This window comes from Bubalus bubalis, chromosome 5 (assembly GCF_019923935.1).
Source record: "Bubalus bubalis isolate 160015118507 breed Murrah chromosome 5, NDDB_SH_1, whole genome shotgun sequence".
In the NCBI taxonomy this organism is placed as follows: Eukaryota; Metazoa; Chordata; class Mammalia; order Artiodactyla; family Bovidae; genus Bubalus; species Bubalus bubalis.
In genome coordinates this window covers 125,486,674-125,501,001 of record NC_059161.1, presented here as the reverse complement: position 1 = coordinate 125,501,001, position 14,328 = coordinate 125,486,674, and the positions used below count along the sequence as shown (strand labels likewise).

The 14,328-nt window shown below is 53.4% G+C and overlaps 2 protein-coding genes across 2 annotated transcripts; one reads left to right on the top strand and one right to left on the bottom strand.

Annotated features, from left to right (window-relative positions):
- Positions 1-4,507: 4,507 nt before the first annotated feature.
- On the top strand, positions 4,508-12,897 carry FOSL1 (FOS like 1, AP-1 transcription factor subunit). The gene is made up of 4 exons (XM_006056439.4): positions 4,508-4,720; positions 6,953-7,150; positions 9,167-9,274; positions 9,694-12,897. The coding sequence occupies exons 1-4, from the start codon at positions 4,631-4,633 to the stop codon at positions 10,111-10,113; spliced, it is 816 nt and encodes a 271-aa protein (XP_006056501.1). The 5' UTR covers positions 4,508-4,630; the 3' UTR covers positions 10,114-12,897.
- Positions 11,339-12,185, bottom strand: CCDC85B (coiled-coil domain containing 85B). Its single transcript, XM_006056440.4, has one exon. The coding sequence runs from the start codon at positions 12,183-12,185 to the stop codon at positions 11,577-11,579; it is 609 nt and encodes a 202-aa protein (XP_006056502.1). The 3' UTR covers positions 11,339-11,576.
- Positions 12,898-14,328: the final 1,431 nt, after the last annotated feature.

Below are 14,328 nucleotides of genomic sequence, written 5' to 3'. Positions count from 1 at the left end.
GAATGTAAAACAGTACGAGCACTTTGTAAAACAGTGAGACAGTTCCTCACAAGATTACCCAGAAAATTACCATCATTGTTGTTTAGCTGCTAAGTTGTGTCTGACTCTTTGAAACCCTATGGACTGCAGCATGCCGGGTTTCCCTGTTCTTCACTATCTCCTGGAGTTTGCTCAAATTCATATCCATTGAGTTGGTGATGCTATCTAACCATCTCATCCTCTGTCGTCCCCTTCTCCTGCCTTCAATCTTTCCCAGCATCAGGGTCTTTTCCAATGAGTCAGCTCTTCGCATCAGGTGGCCAAAGTACTGGAGCTTCAGCTTCAGCATCAGTCCTTCCAATGAATATTCAGGGTTGATTTCTTTTAGGATTGACAGTTTTGATCCCCTTGCTTCCCAAGGGACTCTCAAGAGTCTTCTCCAACACCACAATTAGAAAGCACCAGTTCTTCAGTGCTCGGACTTCTTTATGTCCAACTCTCATATCCATAATGACTACTGGAAAAACCATAGCTTTGACCATATGCACCTTTTCAGCAAAGCGATGTCTGCTTTTTAATACATTGTCTAGGTTTGTCATAGCTTTCCTTCCAAGGAGCAAATATCTTTTAATTTCATGGCTATAGTCACCATCTGCAGCGATTTTGGAGCCCAAGAAAATAAAATCTGTCAAGCTTCTACTTTTTCCGCTTCTATTCGCCAGGAAGTAATGGACCCGGATGCCATGGTCTTAGCTTTTTGAATGTTGAGTTTTAAGCCAGCTTTTTCACTCTCCTCTTTCACCCTCATCAAGAGGCTCTTCAATTCCTCTTCACTTTCTGCTGTTAGAGTGGTATCATCTGCATATCTGAGTTTATTGATATTTCTCCTGGCAATCTAGATTCCAGCCTGTGCTTTATCCAGTCCGGCATTTTCCATGATGTATTCTGCATGTAAGTTAAATAAAAGGGTGACAATATGCAGCCTGGTCATACTCCTTTCCCAATTTTGAACCAGTCAGTTGTTCCATGTAAGGTTCTAACTGTAGCTTCTTGACCCACATACAGGTTTCTCAGGAGACAAGTAAGGTGGTCTGGTATTTCCATCCCTTTAAGAATTTTCCACAGTTTGTTGTGATCCATACAGTTACCATGTGACCCAGAAATTCCACTGTTAGGTATATTCCCAAGATAAATGGAAACATATCTCCTCACGAAAGTTTGTGCACAAATGTCCATAGAAGCATTATTCATAATAGCCAGAAAGTAGAAACAACCCAATTCCATCAACTGATGAATAAATAAATGGTGGTATAGCCATGCAATAGACTATTATTCAGCCATAAAAAGGAATGGCTGATATAGCCTATAATATTGACAAGCCTGGAAAACATTATGCTAGGTAAAAGAAACCAGACACAAAAGGTTACAAACTGTATAATTTCATTTATATGAAGTATCCAGATCAGGCAAATCTGTAGCGATAGACAGCAGATTAGTGGTTACCAGGGGATGAGAGCATGGTTACCAGGGAACTGGGAGCCATTACTCAATCAGCTTCCTAGGTGGTTTAGCAGGGAAGAATCCACCTCCCAACACAGGTAGACATGCAGGTAGGCGCAGGAGATGTGGGCTTGATCCCTGGGTCAGGAAGATCCCCTGGAGGAGGAAGTGGCAACCCACTCCAATATTCTTGCCTGGGAAATCCCATGGACAGAGGAGGCTGATGGACTACAGTTCATGGGGTCGCAAAGAGTCAGACACGACTGAGCACTAGCACTTAATGGATGTGGAGTGTTTTAAATCTGGAACGATTTAAAAAGTTTTGAAACTAGAGAGAAGTGGTGGTTGCACAATCTTGTGCAGGCACAAAATCCCACTCAAGTGTATGCTTTAAAATGGATAATTGTATGTTATGTGAATTTCACCTCAATTTAAAAAAGTAAACTTCAATGTAAGAAGTGAATGAAAACTGGAAAACATAAACATCACCTCAGTGCCCTGGAGACACTGACAGAACCTACTGGGTGTGGAACAGCCTCATCCACTACCTCCTTTTGCCTCACTGCAGCCCCAGGAGGTGGGGACTGTCTGGAGCTCAGAGAGGGACATTGATCGAGCCAGGCTCACACAGCTGCCAAAGGACAAGGCTCCGGTCTCTCAGACCTCCCAGCCCCCAGACTCTTGAAACCGCTGTGGCCCCATGGGATTCTCATCAGGCCTCACTGGGTGGGAGCTAGTGAGGTCAAGGGCCAGGAACGTTACTGCAGCCACGAGGCAGGAGTTAGTGACTGAGAAGCTTGGAATGTGCAGCCTCTGAAAAGAGCTCCTTGTGGCTCCACGGACGGTTAGAGCAGGAAGGGACTTTCAAAGCCATGTAATCATACACACACACACACACACACTTGAGACCTGAGCTCCTGCTCAGTTACGGTCCCAGGCTGTGTTTCTGGAGCCGGCAGACAAATGCAGTCAAGGCTGACCTGTGTTAGGCTTCCCATGTGCCACCATCTGTCTGCCTCTGTCACTCTGACCTGTCCTGCTTGGGCTCAGCCAAAGATTTCAGATATCAGTGTGTGTGCGTGCACACAAGTACATTAGCATGTGATCAGAACCCCCAAAGCTTCCACCCATGGGGCTTTTTCTTAACATGCATTTTTTGTTGCTATTTGTCAAATTCTTACTATATGCTGTACTCAGCATGGGACATTATTTGATATCTGTTCTCCAACAACCCTGAGATGTTTATCATTTTGTAATTATCAGATGTCCTCAGTTCACAGATGCTCTGAGAGATTGTGCACCTCACCAGGGTCATACAGCTGGCGAGCAGCCTAAGCAGAATTTGAACTCAGAACCCAGGCGTATGATTCCAGCACGTATGTTCTTTTCCATGAGTCATACTGCCTCTCCTCCTTATGTACACATGCGTGCACATATGCATGCATGCACACTCACACACACATACACATACACACCCATGTATTTCTCATTCTGGTAAACTGCTGGTGGTTTCTTTTTCATTTTAGACAATGAGAAGCACTGAGTAGAATAAGGAAAAGGGAGAGGCAGCAGACTGGTAACCACCTTCTGAGTGCGCCTCACTTTATAGCTTACAAAGCACTTTCACATTTGTGATCTCATTTAATCCCACAGCCACCCCATGAGGTCAGCAGGAGGCTCAATTATTCCCACTGGGAGCGGGACTCAGAAGGAAGGTGACTTGCCCAGGGTAACAGAGACAGAAAATGGTAGCTCTGGGACTGGAAGCCCAGGGCCAAGCTGGCCTCTTGGTTCTAAGTCCTGAATACGTCCACCAACCGCGGCCTCTGTCCCTGAGGAAGGCAGTCCAGGACCCCATCCTCCTGAAATCTCCCTTATGTGAGGACAAAATTGGAGCCAATCAAAAGGAGGTACCAGTGGAAAGCAGGACAGCCCAGCTCTCTCCCTCTCTGTAGTTATGTGACTCCAGCAGCTCCTTACTCTGTTCAGGCCTCAGTTTCCCCATCTGCAAAATGGGGCTGATAAAGGCACCTGCCTCCCAGAGTTGTTGGTTTTCAGTTGTTGACACTTGGTCCTGGCCTCACATTCACACAGACCAAACAAGGCTGATGACAACACAGTCCTGGAAGAGCAGTTACAGTATTTAAGGAAGATAGGGTTTATCAGAACACAGAACTGTATCCAATAGGCTCAGCTGACAGGCTCTCACTACTGGTAGGGGCTCTGAATTAAAACTTGCTACAGCTCCTGAAATTATCCTGCGAGTAAGGCAATTGTATTGCATTGTATTTGTGGGTAGTTCAAACTATTAATATATCCTTGTAATTATTTAAAATACACACCATTTTTGTAACTCTGGTTTGTCATTTGTTCACTTTTTCGTATACCTGAACCTTAAAACAGCGCCAGTGAAGGGGACTCATGTCACGACTTGGATGGCAGTAGCATGGTTCCGGGCATGAATAAGCAGCCAGATGATGATGGTAATACTAGGAACATCAATCACGTTGATAATCCGATGTACAGTTTCCAGACTTCTTTCATATTCTTCATTCTAACTTCCCACGCGTGGCAAGGTCGCTCTGTGAATATTTTGTCCCATTTTACGCATGCAAACACTAGGCTAGACCAAGCAGTGGGGCTGCGGGGGGACCGCGGTGGCGGGGGGGCGAAGGCTAAGTCGGCTCCTTGGGGCTGGGCGGGGCTAGGCGGACGGGGCGGGGCCGGGCGGAGCGGGGCGCCCGGCAGCTCGCAGGTGCGTAGGTCCGCGGGGGAATCCTTCGCTCCACCTGGGCGCGGCGAGGAAATCGCACCATGTTTGGGCAGCTACGTCAGAGGGGGCGGGCCCGCGGCTGTCCCTGGGAGCCGCCAGATCCGCCCCTTTTCCCCACCGAGAGTCAGTCGGCTACTGGACTGTGGGAGGCGACAGAAAAGTTCAGGGCGGATTGATAAAAGGCGGCGCGTCTGGAGAGGTGGAGCCTGGAGGTGACCAGAGCCGCGGAGAAACGCCCGCCCTCCCCCGCCCACCCCCCCAGTAGAAGTGGTTCAGCCCGAGGACTTTTCATTCATAAAAAGAAAAGACTCCGCGAGGAGCGAGTGAGTCAGAACCGAAGCCGCCGACGCGGACCCCACAGAGCCGCCAACCCAGGGCATGTTCCGAGACTACGGGGAACCCGGACCGAGCTCCGGCGCCGGCGGTGCGTACGGCGGCCCGACTCAGCCCCCGGCCACAGGCCAGCAGGTGAGAGGAACCCGACACCTGGAGTCCACAGGTGGACAGCGCCGAGGAGAGCGCGGGCCGCTCCGGCACACTCGGGGACTGGGACCGGGAACCGGGGGAGGGACCAGGTATCGGAGCGGTGGCAGCGGATCCTGCCTACTCTCCGCTGTCCAAAGGCACTTTCTGCCCCACAGCCTAGCAGAGCACGCGCGGCGGGAGGAACACATCTCTGCGAGCATCGGCCCAAGCGCGCGTCCCCCTTCCCCTCTGTCCGTTGTCTCTCTGTCCCTCCGTCTCTGTTACCTCCTCTCCTTCCTCCTGTTCACCGTTAATTTTTTTGTCCCATCTGCTTCGGAAGGGGACCCCCTTGGTCCGGGGTTAGTCCCAGCCCCGACCGGATCAGAGAGGGTCCCGATCCATCTCGGACGACATTTCCGAGGTCCGGAGTCTAAGCCGCGGCCGAGAGGTCCCCACGCACTGGCTCCCCCAGCCGGCTTGCCCGGACAGACTGGGAATCTTGGGCAGTCTGTCTGTGGTCGTCCGTGTGCCTGCCTGTTTGTTTGTCCCTCTCCACCCCATCGCCAAGTCCTCATCCCCGTCCAGCCGCAGTGGAGCTGGTGGGGTCCAGGAGACTGGCTCTTGACCCCTTTACGGGTTGGGGCGCGTGGAGACCGCGAGATGCCAGGACGTGCACGGGGTCTTGCAACCGGCAACTCCCGCGCCCCCGACTCTCGACACCGAACGGCGCCCGCTGCCGGCTGGGGGGACCTGGGAGGCTGCAGGTGCCCATTTCCTGTCGAGGGGCGATGAGCACGTGTCTCTAGGGGAGGGAAGGAGCGGCGTCCGTTCCGCCGAGTCACGGCGGCCGAGTCACGGTGGGTGACTCACCCCGGGCGCCCCTCCCTTCCTGGCCCGGAGCGGCCCGGGCCCTGACAACGTCGGGAGCGGGAGATGCCGCCGGCGGTACGTAGGCTGGGAACTAGGGTCATTGGGCCACTGGGCCCGCAGCGCTGAGCCGGGGACACTGCTGTCTAGACTTGCCTGGGCTTGAGGGAGCTTCCCGGACGGCTGGGGGCCCACACCCAGGGCCCAGCCCCAGGGCTTGAGCTCAGGTCTCCGGAACACTGAGTCCCTATCTCAACCCATTCCTCACATTTCTGGCTGAAAGAATCGAGGCAGCGCATATTGTGCAGTCTTGCATTGTGCTGGGCACTTTCCACCTCATTTTTTACCTTGTCTCACAGAATCTAAGACCCCATGGATTTTAAAACCTGTTATTTTGTGCCACTATTTTTTTTTTTAATTTTTTTTTAATTTGTCAATTAAACTGTGACCTCAGAGCTACTGAAGGGTACTTCTTGGCATCAGGGAAATGATCCTCACCTATGACAATATTAAAAACAAGGAAATTGAGGCATATTGAGGATAAATAATTTACCCTGACAGTCAGTAAATGGCTGAGCTAAGATCAGAACTGGGCTAGCTTGAACCCAGAGCAATGGCTCTTGCCTACCATGGCCCCTGTATGTTGGGTACCTGCCACTTGCCTGGCTCTGTCACACACACACTCTCTTACCTGATTCTCCTAGTCACCCTTGAAGTTGTGCTTAGTCGCTCAGTTGTGTCTGACTTTTTGTGACCCTATGGACTGTAGCCCGCCAGGCTGCTCTGTTCATGGGATTTCCCAGGCAAGAATGCTGGAGCAGGTTGCCATTTCCTTCCCCAGGGAATCTTCCTAGGGCTGTCATTATCTTCTTTGTGCAGATGGGACTCAGGCAGGGTGCAGGAGTTGGTAAGACTCTGATGACCTGGACCCAAACCTCACTTCCCACTTATTGACTGTCTGTCTAAGGACAACTGTTTTCCTGTCTGAAAATGAAGATTTGTTGTTGTTTAGTCACTAAGTCGTGTCCAACTCTTTGCAACCCCATGGACTGCAGCCCACCAGGCTCCCCTGTCCATGGGATTCTCCAGGCAAGAATACTGGAGTGGGTTGCCTTTTTCTCCACCAAGTGATATCTTCCCAACCCAGGGATCAAACCTGCATCTCCTGCATTGGCATCAGAAATGCAGGCAGATTCTTTATCGCTGGGCCACCAGGGAAGCCCTTAAAATGAAGATACTGTTGTGCAAATTATAAGGAATCAGTATTTTTAAAGTGGCTGGGATAGCACCTGGAATTCACACTTTATTACTGGAAGCCCCTCAGTCCACACAGACCTTATCCCTGGCCCTCCATGTCTTATCCCTCAGAAGTTCCACCTCGTGCCAAGCATCAACACTGTGAGTGGCAACCAGGAGCTTCAGTGGATGGTTCAGCCTCACTTCCTGGGACCCAGCAGCTACCCCAGGCCTCTGGCCTATCCCCCATACAGTCCCCCGCAGCCCCGGCCAGGAGTCATACGGGCCCTGGGCCCAACTCCAGGGGTGCGTCGCCGGCCCTGTGAACAGGTAAGAAGCAGAGGAGCTCACAAAGGTTCTTGAGTCCACAGGGGTGCTGAGGTGCAGAAAATAAACTCTTGTCCAGAAGCAGAACACAGGCTGAGAAGGGGCGTGGGGAGAGTAGGTCCACTGATTACTATTGGCCAAAACAGAAAGTGATGAGAGCCCCTGGGGAGACCCAGAGGGCAATGCTGTCACTTCTGGATCAGGGAAGGCTTCTTGGAGGTGGAGGCATATTAGCCTAGAAGGATGGGTAGGATTTGCATAGGGAGAAAGATGATGGAAAGGACATTCCAGGTAGAGGGGATGGCAGGAGCAGGAATGGAGGTAGAGGTGAGAACATGTAAGGTATATATGTGGAAAGCTGTGTGGGCAGGAGAGGGGCTCCACCTGATGACAGGTACGAGAGGGTGGGCTTATGCTGTCTGTGTTGCTGAGAAGAGAACAGAAAGGGTTTCCTTCAGCTACTCTGAGTCTCAATTTCTCTAACTCATTTAATCCTCACAAAAACCCTCTTGGGAATGAACTCTGGGTTTCCCCCATTTTACAGCTAAGGAGATGAAGGCACAGAGAGATAGTCACTTGCCCAAGGTCACACAAGGAGTGAGTAATGAGACAGGACTGTCCAATTCTAAAGTCAGATCATACCCACCAAGCCACAGTGTCTCACCAGGAGGTAAGAGAAGGCTTGACGTTGAAAGAGCTGGAAACATTTGCCTTCCAAACCAGGGTTTTTGGCTGCTCACTGCTAGTAATAAAGGTCTTGCCCAAATAAATGATTAAGAGGGTCTTTAAGGGACTGGTTCCTCTTTCCTCTCCCTGGGGCATTTCAGTATCTGAGACTGTAGTGGGTGAGGGCTGCCCCTTAATGAGTTTGCTCTGACAGCAAGGTAGAGGATGGAAAGGACAGTTAGAATCCTGAGAAAGATGTGCGATTAGTCAGGGCTGGCTTTTGCAGAAAAAGAATGGCTGGCTCTTGTGACCAGATGGAAGGAGACCATGGTGTAAGCCCCAGAGGCAAGCTCCTGGACTTCCTTCAGCCATGTCTCTTTGATCCTGCATACTCCTAGATGGGCTATGAATGGGCTCCTTTTCAGAAGAGGTGGTTTCCATCAGCTGGCCCCTTTCTTAGTGTTAAATAGAGTGCATCGATTCTTTAAAAAATTTATTTATTTTATTTTTTGGCTTTGGTGGGTCTTCGTTGCTGCCAAGCTTTCTCTAGCTGCAGCAAGCAGGGGCCACTCTTCCTTGTGGTGTACAGGTTTCTCATTGTGTTGGCTTCTCTTGTTGCAAAGCACGGGCTCTAGAGCGCTGGCTCAGTAGTTGTGGTACACAGGCTTAGTTGCTCTCCAGCATGTGGGATCTTCCTGGACCAGGGATCAAACCAGTGTCCCTGGCATTGCAAAGCAGATTCTTAACCACTGGACCACCAGGGAAGCCCCAGAGTGCATGGATTTTAATTTCTGCTCTGGAACCACAAACAAGTTATTCATCTTCCCTGGCCTTTGGCTCCTTACAAGAGAAGCTGGGTTAAGGATCCATGTAAAGCACTTAGCTGGCACACAGAGGGTTCCCAATAAATAACTACATAGACACTCTCATTAGCCCCTCTTAGTGCTTAGAGCCTCTGGGGAAGAGGAGGTTTGGTTATCAAGTGACTGAAAAGAATGAGGTTTCTTTGAAAAAGAGTGGCTGCAACGGCCACTTATAGCTGTGGAATGAAAGAAGACTTCCAGGAAGGGTCGTGGTGGCCTGAGGGATCTCAGTTGAGTCCTGGGAGAGGAGGCTTAGGATTTATAGTGGGACAGGGAGGACATTCCCAGAGGAATCATAGGAAGCAAAAGCTGGGAGTGAGGAGGAAATTTGACTAATCCAAGCTTACTAAATACGGAACCGGTCAGGTTGGGGAGGTCCCAAAGAGCAATCTGAGGGCGTCCCTGCGCTGCCATGCCCTCCGCCAGGGTCCTACCACTGGGCCGGCAGCACAGAGTCCACCTCACTGCTCTGTAACCCTCCTTCCCCCAGATCAGCCCCGAGGAGGAGGAACGCCGTCGAGTGAGGCGGGAGAGGAACAAGCTAGCCGCGGCCAAGTGCAGGAACCGGAGAAAAGAATTGACCGACTTCCTGCAGGCGGTGAGCACCAGCGAGTGCAGAGGGTACCCTGGTCCAGGCCCACCCAACCTCAGAGGGTCCCCAGTTCCCAAGGGCCGCAAGAGGCGCCGTTAGATACATCCCCTCCCCCCAGCTCCCTGTTGGAGCGGCACTGAGACGAGGAAAAAGTGGTTAAAAATTAGTTGCAGCTTGTCTCGCTCTGAACACAGCAGAGCTGAAGCAGGCCGGACAATATCCTTCGAAGGTGCCCCCGAGCCTGATGGGAATCGTGCCCATTTTCTCCCATGGGCTCATGGGAGTTGTAGTCCAGACTTGATGGAGACTCTCTACTCCCCCCAACCTCCCCTCCCCCGCGCCCCAACCTGCCAATCACTACCACCGCGGGAGGCTCTGCGACATTCAGCCCTCTTCTTCTTTACTCCTTTCCTTATCGTCCACAGGAGACCGACAAACTGGAAGATGAGAAATCTGGACTGCAGCGAGAGATTGAGGAGCTGCAGAAGCAGAAGGAGCGCCTGGAGCTGGTGCTCGAAGCCCACCGCCCCATCTGCAAAATCCCAGAAGGGGCCAAGGAGAGCGAAACCAGCGGCACAGGTGGTGCCAGCGGCACCAGCAGCCCGCCAGGCCCCTCCCGCCCTGTGCCATGTATCTCCCTTTCCCCAGGGCCTGTACTTGAACCCGAAGCATTGCACACTCCCACGCTCATGACCACACCCTCCCTGACTCCTTTCACCCCCAGTCTGGTCTTCACCTACCCCAGTACGCCAGAGCCCTGTGCCTCAGCCCATCGCAAGAGTAGCAGCAGCAGTGGGGACCCCTCTTCTGATCCCCTGGGCTCCCCAACACTCCTGGCCTTATGAGGCACTCCAGCTCCCGCTCCCTGTGGGTGCCACCCTAACCAGTATTTCCCTGCACATTGGTCCAGCTGGCCTGGATCATATCCCATGTCCAACCCCAGCAGATTCTTCTCCATCCCTCCAGACAAAACTGAGCGTATTTTGCTTCCTAGTAGAGCCAAAGCTGCCCATTGGTTCTCCAGAGCTGGCTTCTCTAGCACAATTTGCACTAAATCAGAGACAAAATAGTTCCCATTTGTTGGAGAAAATTCCAGGCAGCTCCCAAGGGACTTTGTAGATTCTCAGAGGTCCTCTGGAGCCCTAATCCCCTGCTGATCACCCCTATGGTCTTCATCACCTCTTCCTGTGATCCACCCAACCCTACCCCTGACAGAAGATGATACTCTACCAGCCTAGAACACTAACTCACCCAGCCCCACTGCCAGCAGCACCAGGTTATTGAACCAGGACACTCTGCCAGTGCCTCCTAAAAGGAACGGCTCAGGAGAGTGCCAGAGCTGACCTGCAGCCCCCAGCTCTGAGAAGACTTTAGCTCCAAGCCTCCACAGCGTGGGCAGCTGCTATTTATTTTCCTAAAGAGAGTATTTTTATACAAACCTGCCAAAATGGAATAAAAGGCTTGAAGCTCTAGCCTGCTCTCATTGGACCCAGAGGCTAAAGGGAGACCATTTGGAACCAGAAGCCTCAGGCTCCCATTTCAGCTCCACCAACTCACTACCTGACCTTGGACAAACTGATATTTCTGGACCTCGATTTTCTTATCTGACAAATGAGGCTACATCTGTTCTGCCTCATCTCCAGGACTGAGAAGAGGAAGAGAAGTGCTGTGAGGTGCCAAGCCAAGAGGATTATCCTCCTCCCGGTGGGGGACCCACAGTGCTCCGGCGTGTGCCACCGGAGGGCGCTGTTAGGCCCCTTCCAGCCTCTCGGGAGGCGGCTGAGTGGGTTTTAGGCCCCCCGCACCTGCTTCCTGCCCCATTGTCTTGGACAGGAAGGAGCCGGGAAGGGAGCTGGAGCCACTTCTGGGGCCGGATCACGGCCTATCCTGGGGCCTGATGGGGGAAGCCAATGGCTCACCACTGTCCCACATCCCGCCCCAGGACTGAGCTAACGGGGGAGTCAGCCACCTTAGTTCTACAGTCCCTCCAGATGGGAATGGTACCCCCAATGGTCCCCGCCCTCGTCCCAACGCCGGCGAGTTCCAAACAGACGCGCCCGGGCCATGGGCTCTGCTTCCGCCTCAGTTTATTAGCCTCCACCCAGCCCCCAGTAAGTCCCTCCACTCCAGCCTCCAGTCCCCCTACTGCCCCGCCAGCGAGAGTCAGGGGCCTTCCTCAGTGTTAGGGTTTCTAAGTCCATTCCATCGGCCCTTCGTGCGCAGCCGGGGCGGCGTCGGGTCCCCAGGTCCACCGCAGTCTCGCCGCTTGAGGAGCAATCCGGGTGGGCGTCGGCGGGAAGCTGTGCCCTCAGTCATCTGGGGAGCAGGCCAGGGGCAACTGATCGGGGCTGCCCACGCTGCCGGTACTGGAGCTTCCATCTCCCAGGTCACGAGGACCGCAGGGGGGCAAGGCCAGCTCGGGTGTCGGCCCAGCGCCAGAGCCCCCCGAGCCGCCGGAGCCGCCTCGGGGACCCCACTCTTCGCCCAGCGCCAGACAGAGCTCCTTGAGCGCCAGGTTCTCCCGCAGCAGCTCCTCCTGGCGGCCTTCCAGCTCGGCCAGCTTCTGCCAACAACCGCCTAGATCCTCGCGCACGGCTCGGGATGCTTGGGTCCCGAAGAGCTGCCACTGGCGCGCGGCGCGCCGGCCGCGCTGACGCTCCGAGTCCAGGAAGCAGCAGAGGTCGCGCAGCTCGCGGTTCTCGGCCTGTAGGCGCCGGTTGAGCTGCTTGAGCTCGCGGATCTCGCCCAGGTGACCCTGTAGCTGCCGGTTCACCTCCTGCATGAGGCGGCCGCGCTGCACCAGAGCCGCCAGGCGCGCCGCCTCCTCCCGCCGCAGGCGCCGCACCAGCTCCTCCTTGCCCAGAGCCGCCATCTCTTCATCCGTCAGCTCCTCCAGGCCGCCCGTCTCGGCCTCCATGGCTGCCTAAGCCTCTGGAGCATCGCCTGCCCGCCGCCGCGGCCCAGGAGCCCCACGACGAGCTCCTCGCCGCTGGGGCTCAGGCAACCGCTCAGTGGACAAGCTGTGGTGGAGCTAGCGTAGGATGCAGCAGCCGCGCGGGGGTGGGCACGCGGCGGGGCGCGCGCCGGGGCGGGGCCCCATGACGTCGAGGACGAAGAGCCAATCCAGGCTAGCGCCCTCGGAAGAGGGCGGGGTCCAGGCTCCCAGAATGAAGCCCTTCCCCGCCCACTTCGGACCGCGGTGTCCCTGATGCTCGCTGACTCTGAGTATCCGCGTCCCCGACCTCGGTGCCAGTCAGCCCCAAACTACGTGCTTTGTACCTTCCAATTCCAAACTGCCTCAAGCTCGAGCCCAGGCCTCTCGGCTCCCTCTGAGAACCAAGATTCCAGTGTCGACCCTCGACTCTTCCGCCCACCCTCTGACAAAATCCAGACAGATCGCCTTTCCATCCTTCCTAGCTTTGCTCGAACTGTAGAGTCTCGACTCACTGAGCATCGCTTTCAGTCCTTGGAAACTTAAGTCCAAACGTCCTGGCTCACATCATCAGCGTATTCTCCCTCTCACAGACCGTTTCCTGTCCGGTGGGAGGGGCATACAATGGATTTGTTTGTTCAGTAAACTTTTATTGTGTGTAAGGGCTATGCAGAAATAAACTTGAGTAATATCCTTATACTGTCCTTAAAGAGGTCTTGATCTGGAAGAGGCGACAAGCTGCGATGAAGAAGCAAATGGAGGAAGACCACATTTTGAGGGACTGACCCCACCCGCTAAGTCGCCTCAGACGTGTCCGATTCTTTGCGACTCTATGGACTGTAGCCTGGCAGGCTCTTCTGTCCATGGGGATTCACGAGGCAAGAATACTAGAGTGGGTTGCCATGCCCTCCTTCAGGGGAGCCTCCCAACCTAGGGATGGAACCCACATCTCATGTCTCCTGCATTGGCAGGCGGGTTCTACGGCCACCTGGGAAGCTTTCCCCAAAGAGGTGCTACCTGAGGGACCCTGAAAGATGTATAGGACTTTGGCGAGTCATGAGAGAGCTATTTGAGGAAGAGAGAATAGCACGATGAAAGTCTGGGGACTGAAAGAGCCTCCATGCTTTAGGAACAGCGGGAGTAAACTGGTTTTTCATGTCTGTTTTGGAAAGGCAGTTCTTAGAGAAAGTGGTAAGAGAGAAAGGCAGGCAACAAAGGTGGAGCCAAATTCTTAAGGGCTTTAAATATTAAGATGGAGCATTTACACAGACCAGTAAGGATTTCAGCAGGGGAGTAACATTTTTGAAAATACATTTTTTAAAAAGGTTGATTGGGCTGCTCTGTGTGGGATGGACCACAGGGAGGGGATGTAGGCAGAAAGATTACTGAGGACAATGTGTCAGTGGGCAAGGAGAGCTATGCAGAAGGACTAGGCTTGGACAGTGCAGTGGGGGTGGAGAGGACAAAACAGATACTAGAAATATTCAGGAGGCAAATCAGCAGACTTAAATGTGGAGAGAGAAGAGTCTGGGAGAAGCCCAGGTTTCTGGTATGAGAACAGGGTGGATGTAGGGGCTGTTCCTGAGATAGGAACACGGGGATAGGGGTGTGGGGGTGTGTCGGGGGGTGGGGTGTGTGTGTGGGAACAGATCAGGAAACCAACAGGTCTGGCTGTGGGGAACAGAGTGGAAAGAGTTACAGGTTGGTGGCCGACTGGATGTGGACTTCCAGACAGAGCTCTAAGCTGTATTAGGGAGGTCATTAGTTAGAGGGGTGGAGGCGGGCCGACTGGCTTAAAACCATGGGAGTAGGTACCCCATGTTCAGGAGAGGGGTTCATCTGCAGGATGGACTGAGGGGCCCTCAGCAAGGGCCCTTGAAGACGAGCCAGACAACTTTTTTTGCATAAAAAAGATTCAGGATAGAGCCCTGTTGTTTAGTCGCTCAGTCGTGTCCTACTCTTTCACGACCCCAGGGACTGCCCAGACAAGAATACTGGAGTGGGTAGCTATTTCCTTCTCCAGGGGATCTTCCCGATCCAGGGGTGGAACTCGCATCTCCTGTGTTGGCGGGTGGATTCTTTACCGCTGAGTCACCAGGGAACCCCATAGAGCCCTGTGGAGCTCCTA

Bases quoted from the DNA above. Each gene is read 5' to 3' on its own strand.
- CCDC85B (XM_006056440.4), bottom strand. From the start codon at position 12,185: ATGGAGGCCGAGACGGGCGGCCTGGAGGAGCTGACGGATGAAGAGATG.
- FOSL1 (XM_006056439.4), top strand. From the start codon at position 4,631: ATGTTCCGAGACTACGGGGAACCCGGACCGAGCTCCGGCGCCGGCGGT. The intron at 4,721-6,952 runs GTGAGAGGAACC...CTTATCCCTCAG, and splicing joins CCCCGGCCACAGGCCAGCAG to AAGTTCCACCTCGTGCCAAG. The intron at 9,275-9,693 runs GTGAGCACCAGC...TATCGTCCACAG, and splicing joins TGACCGACTTCCTGCAGGCG to GAGACCGACAAACTGGAAGA.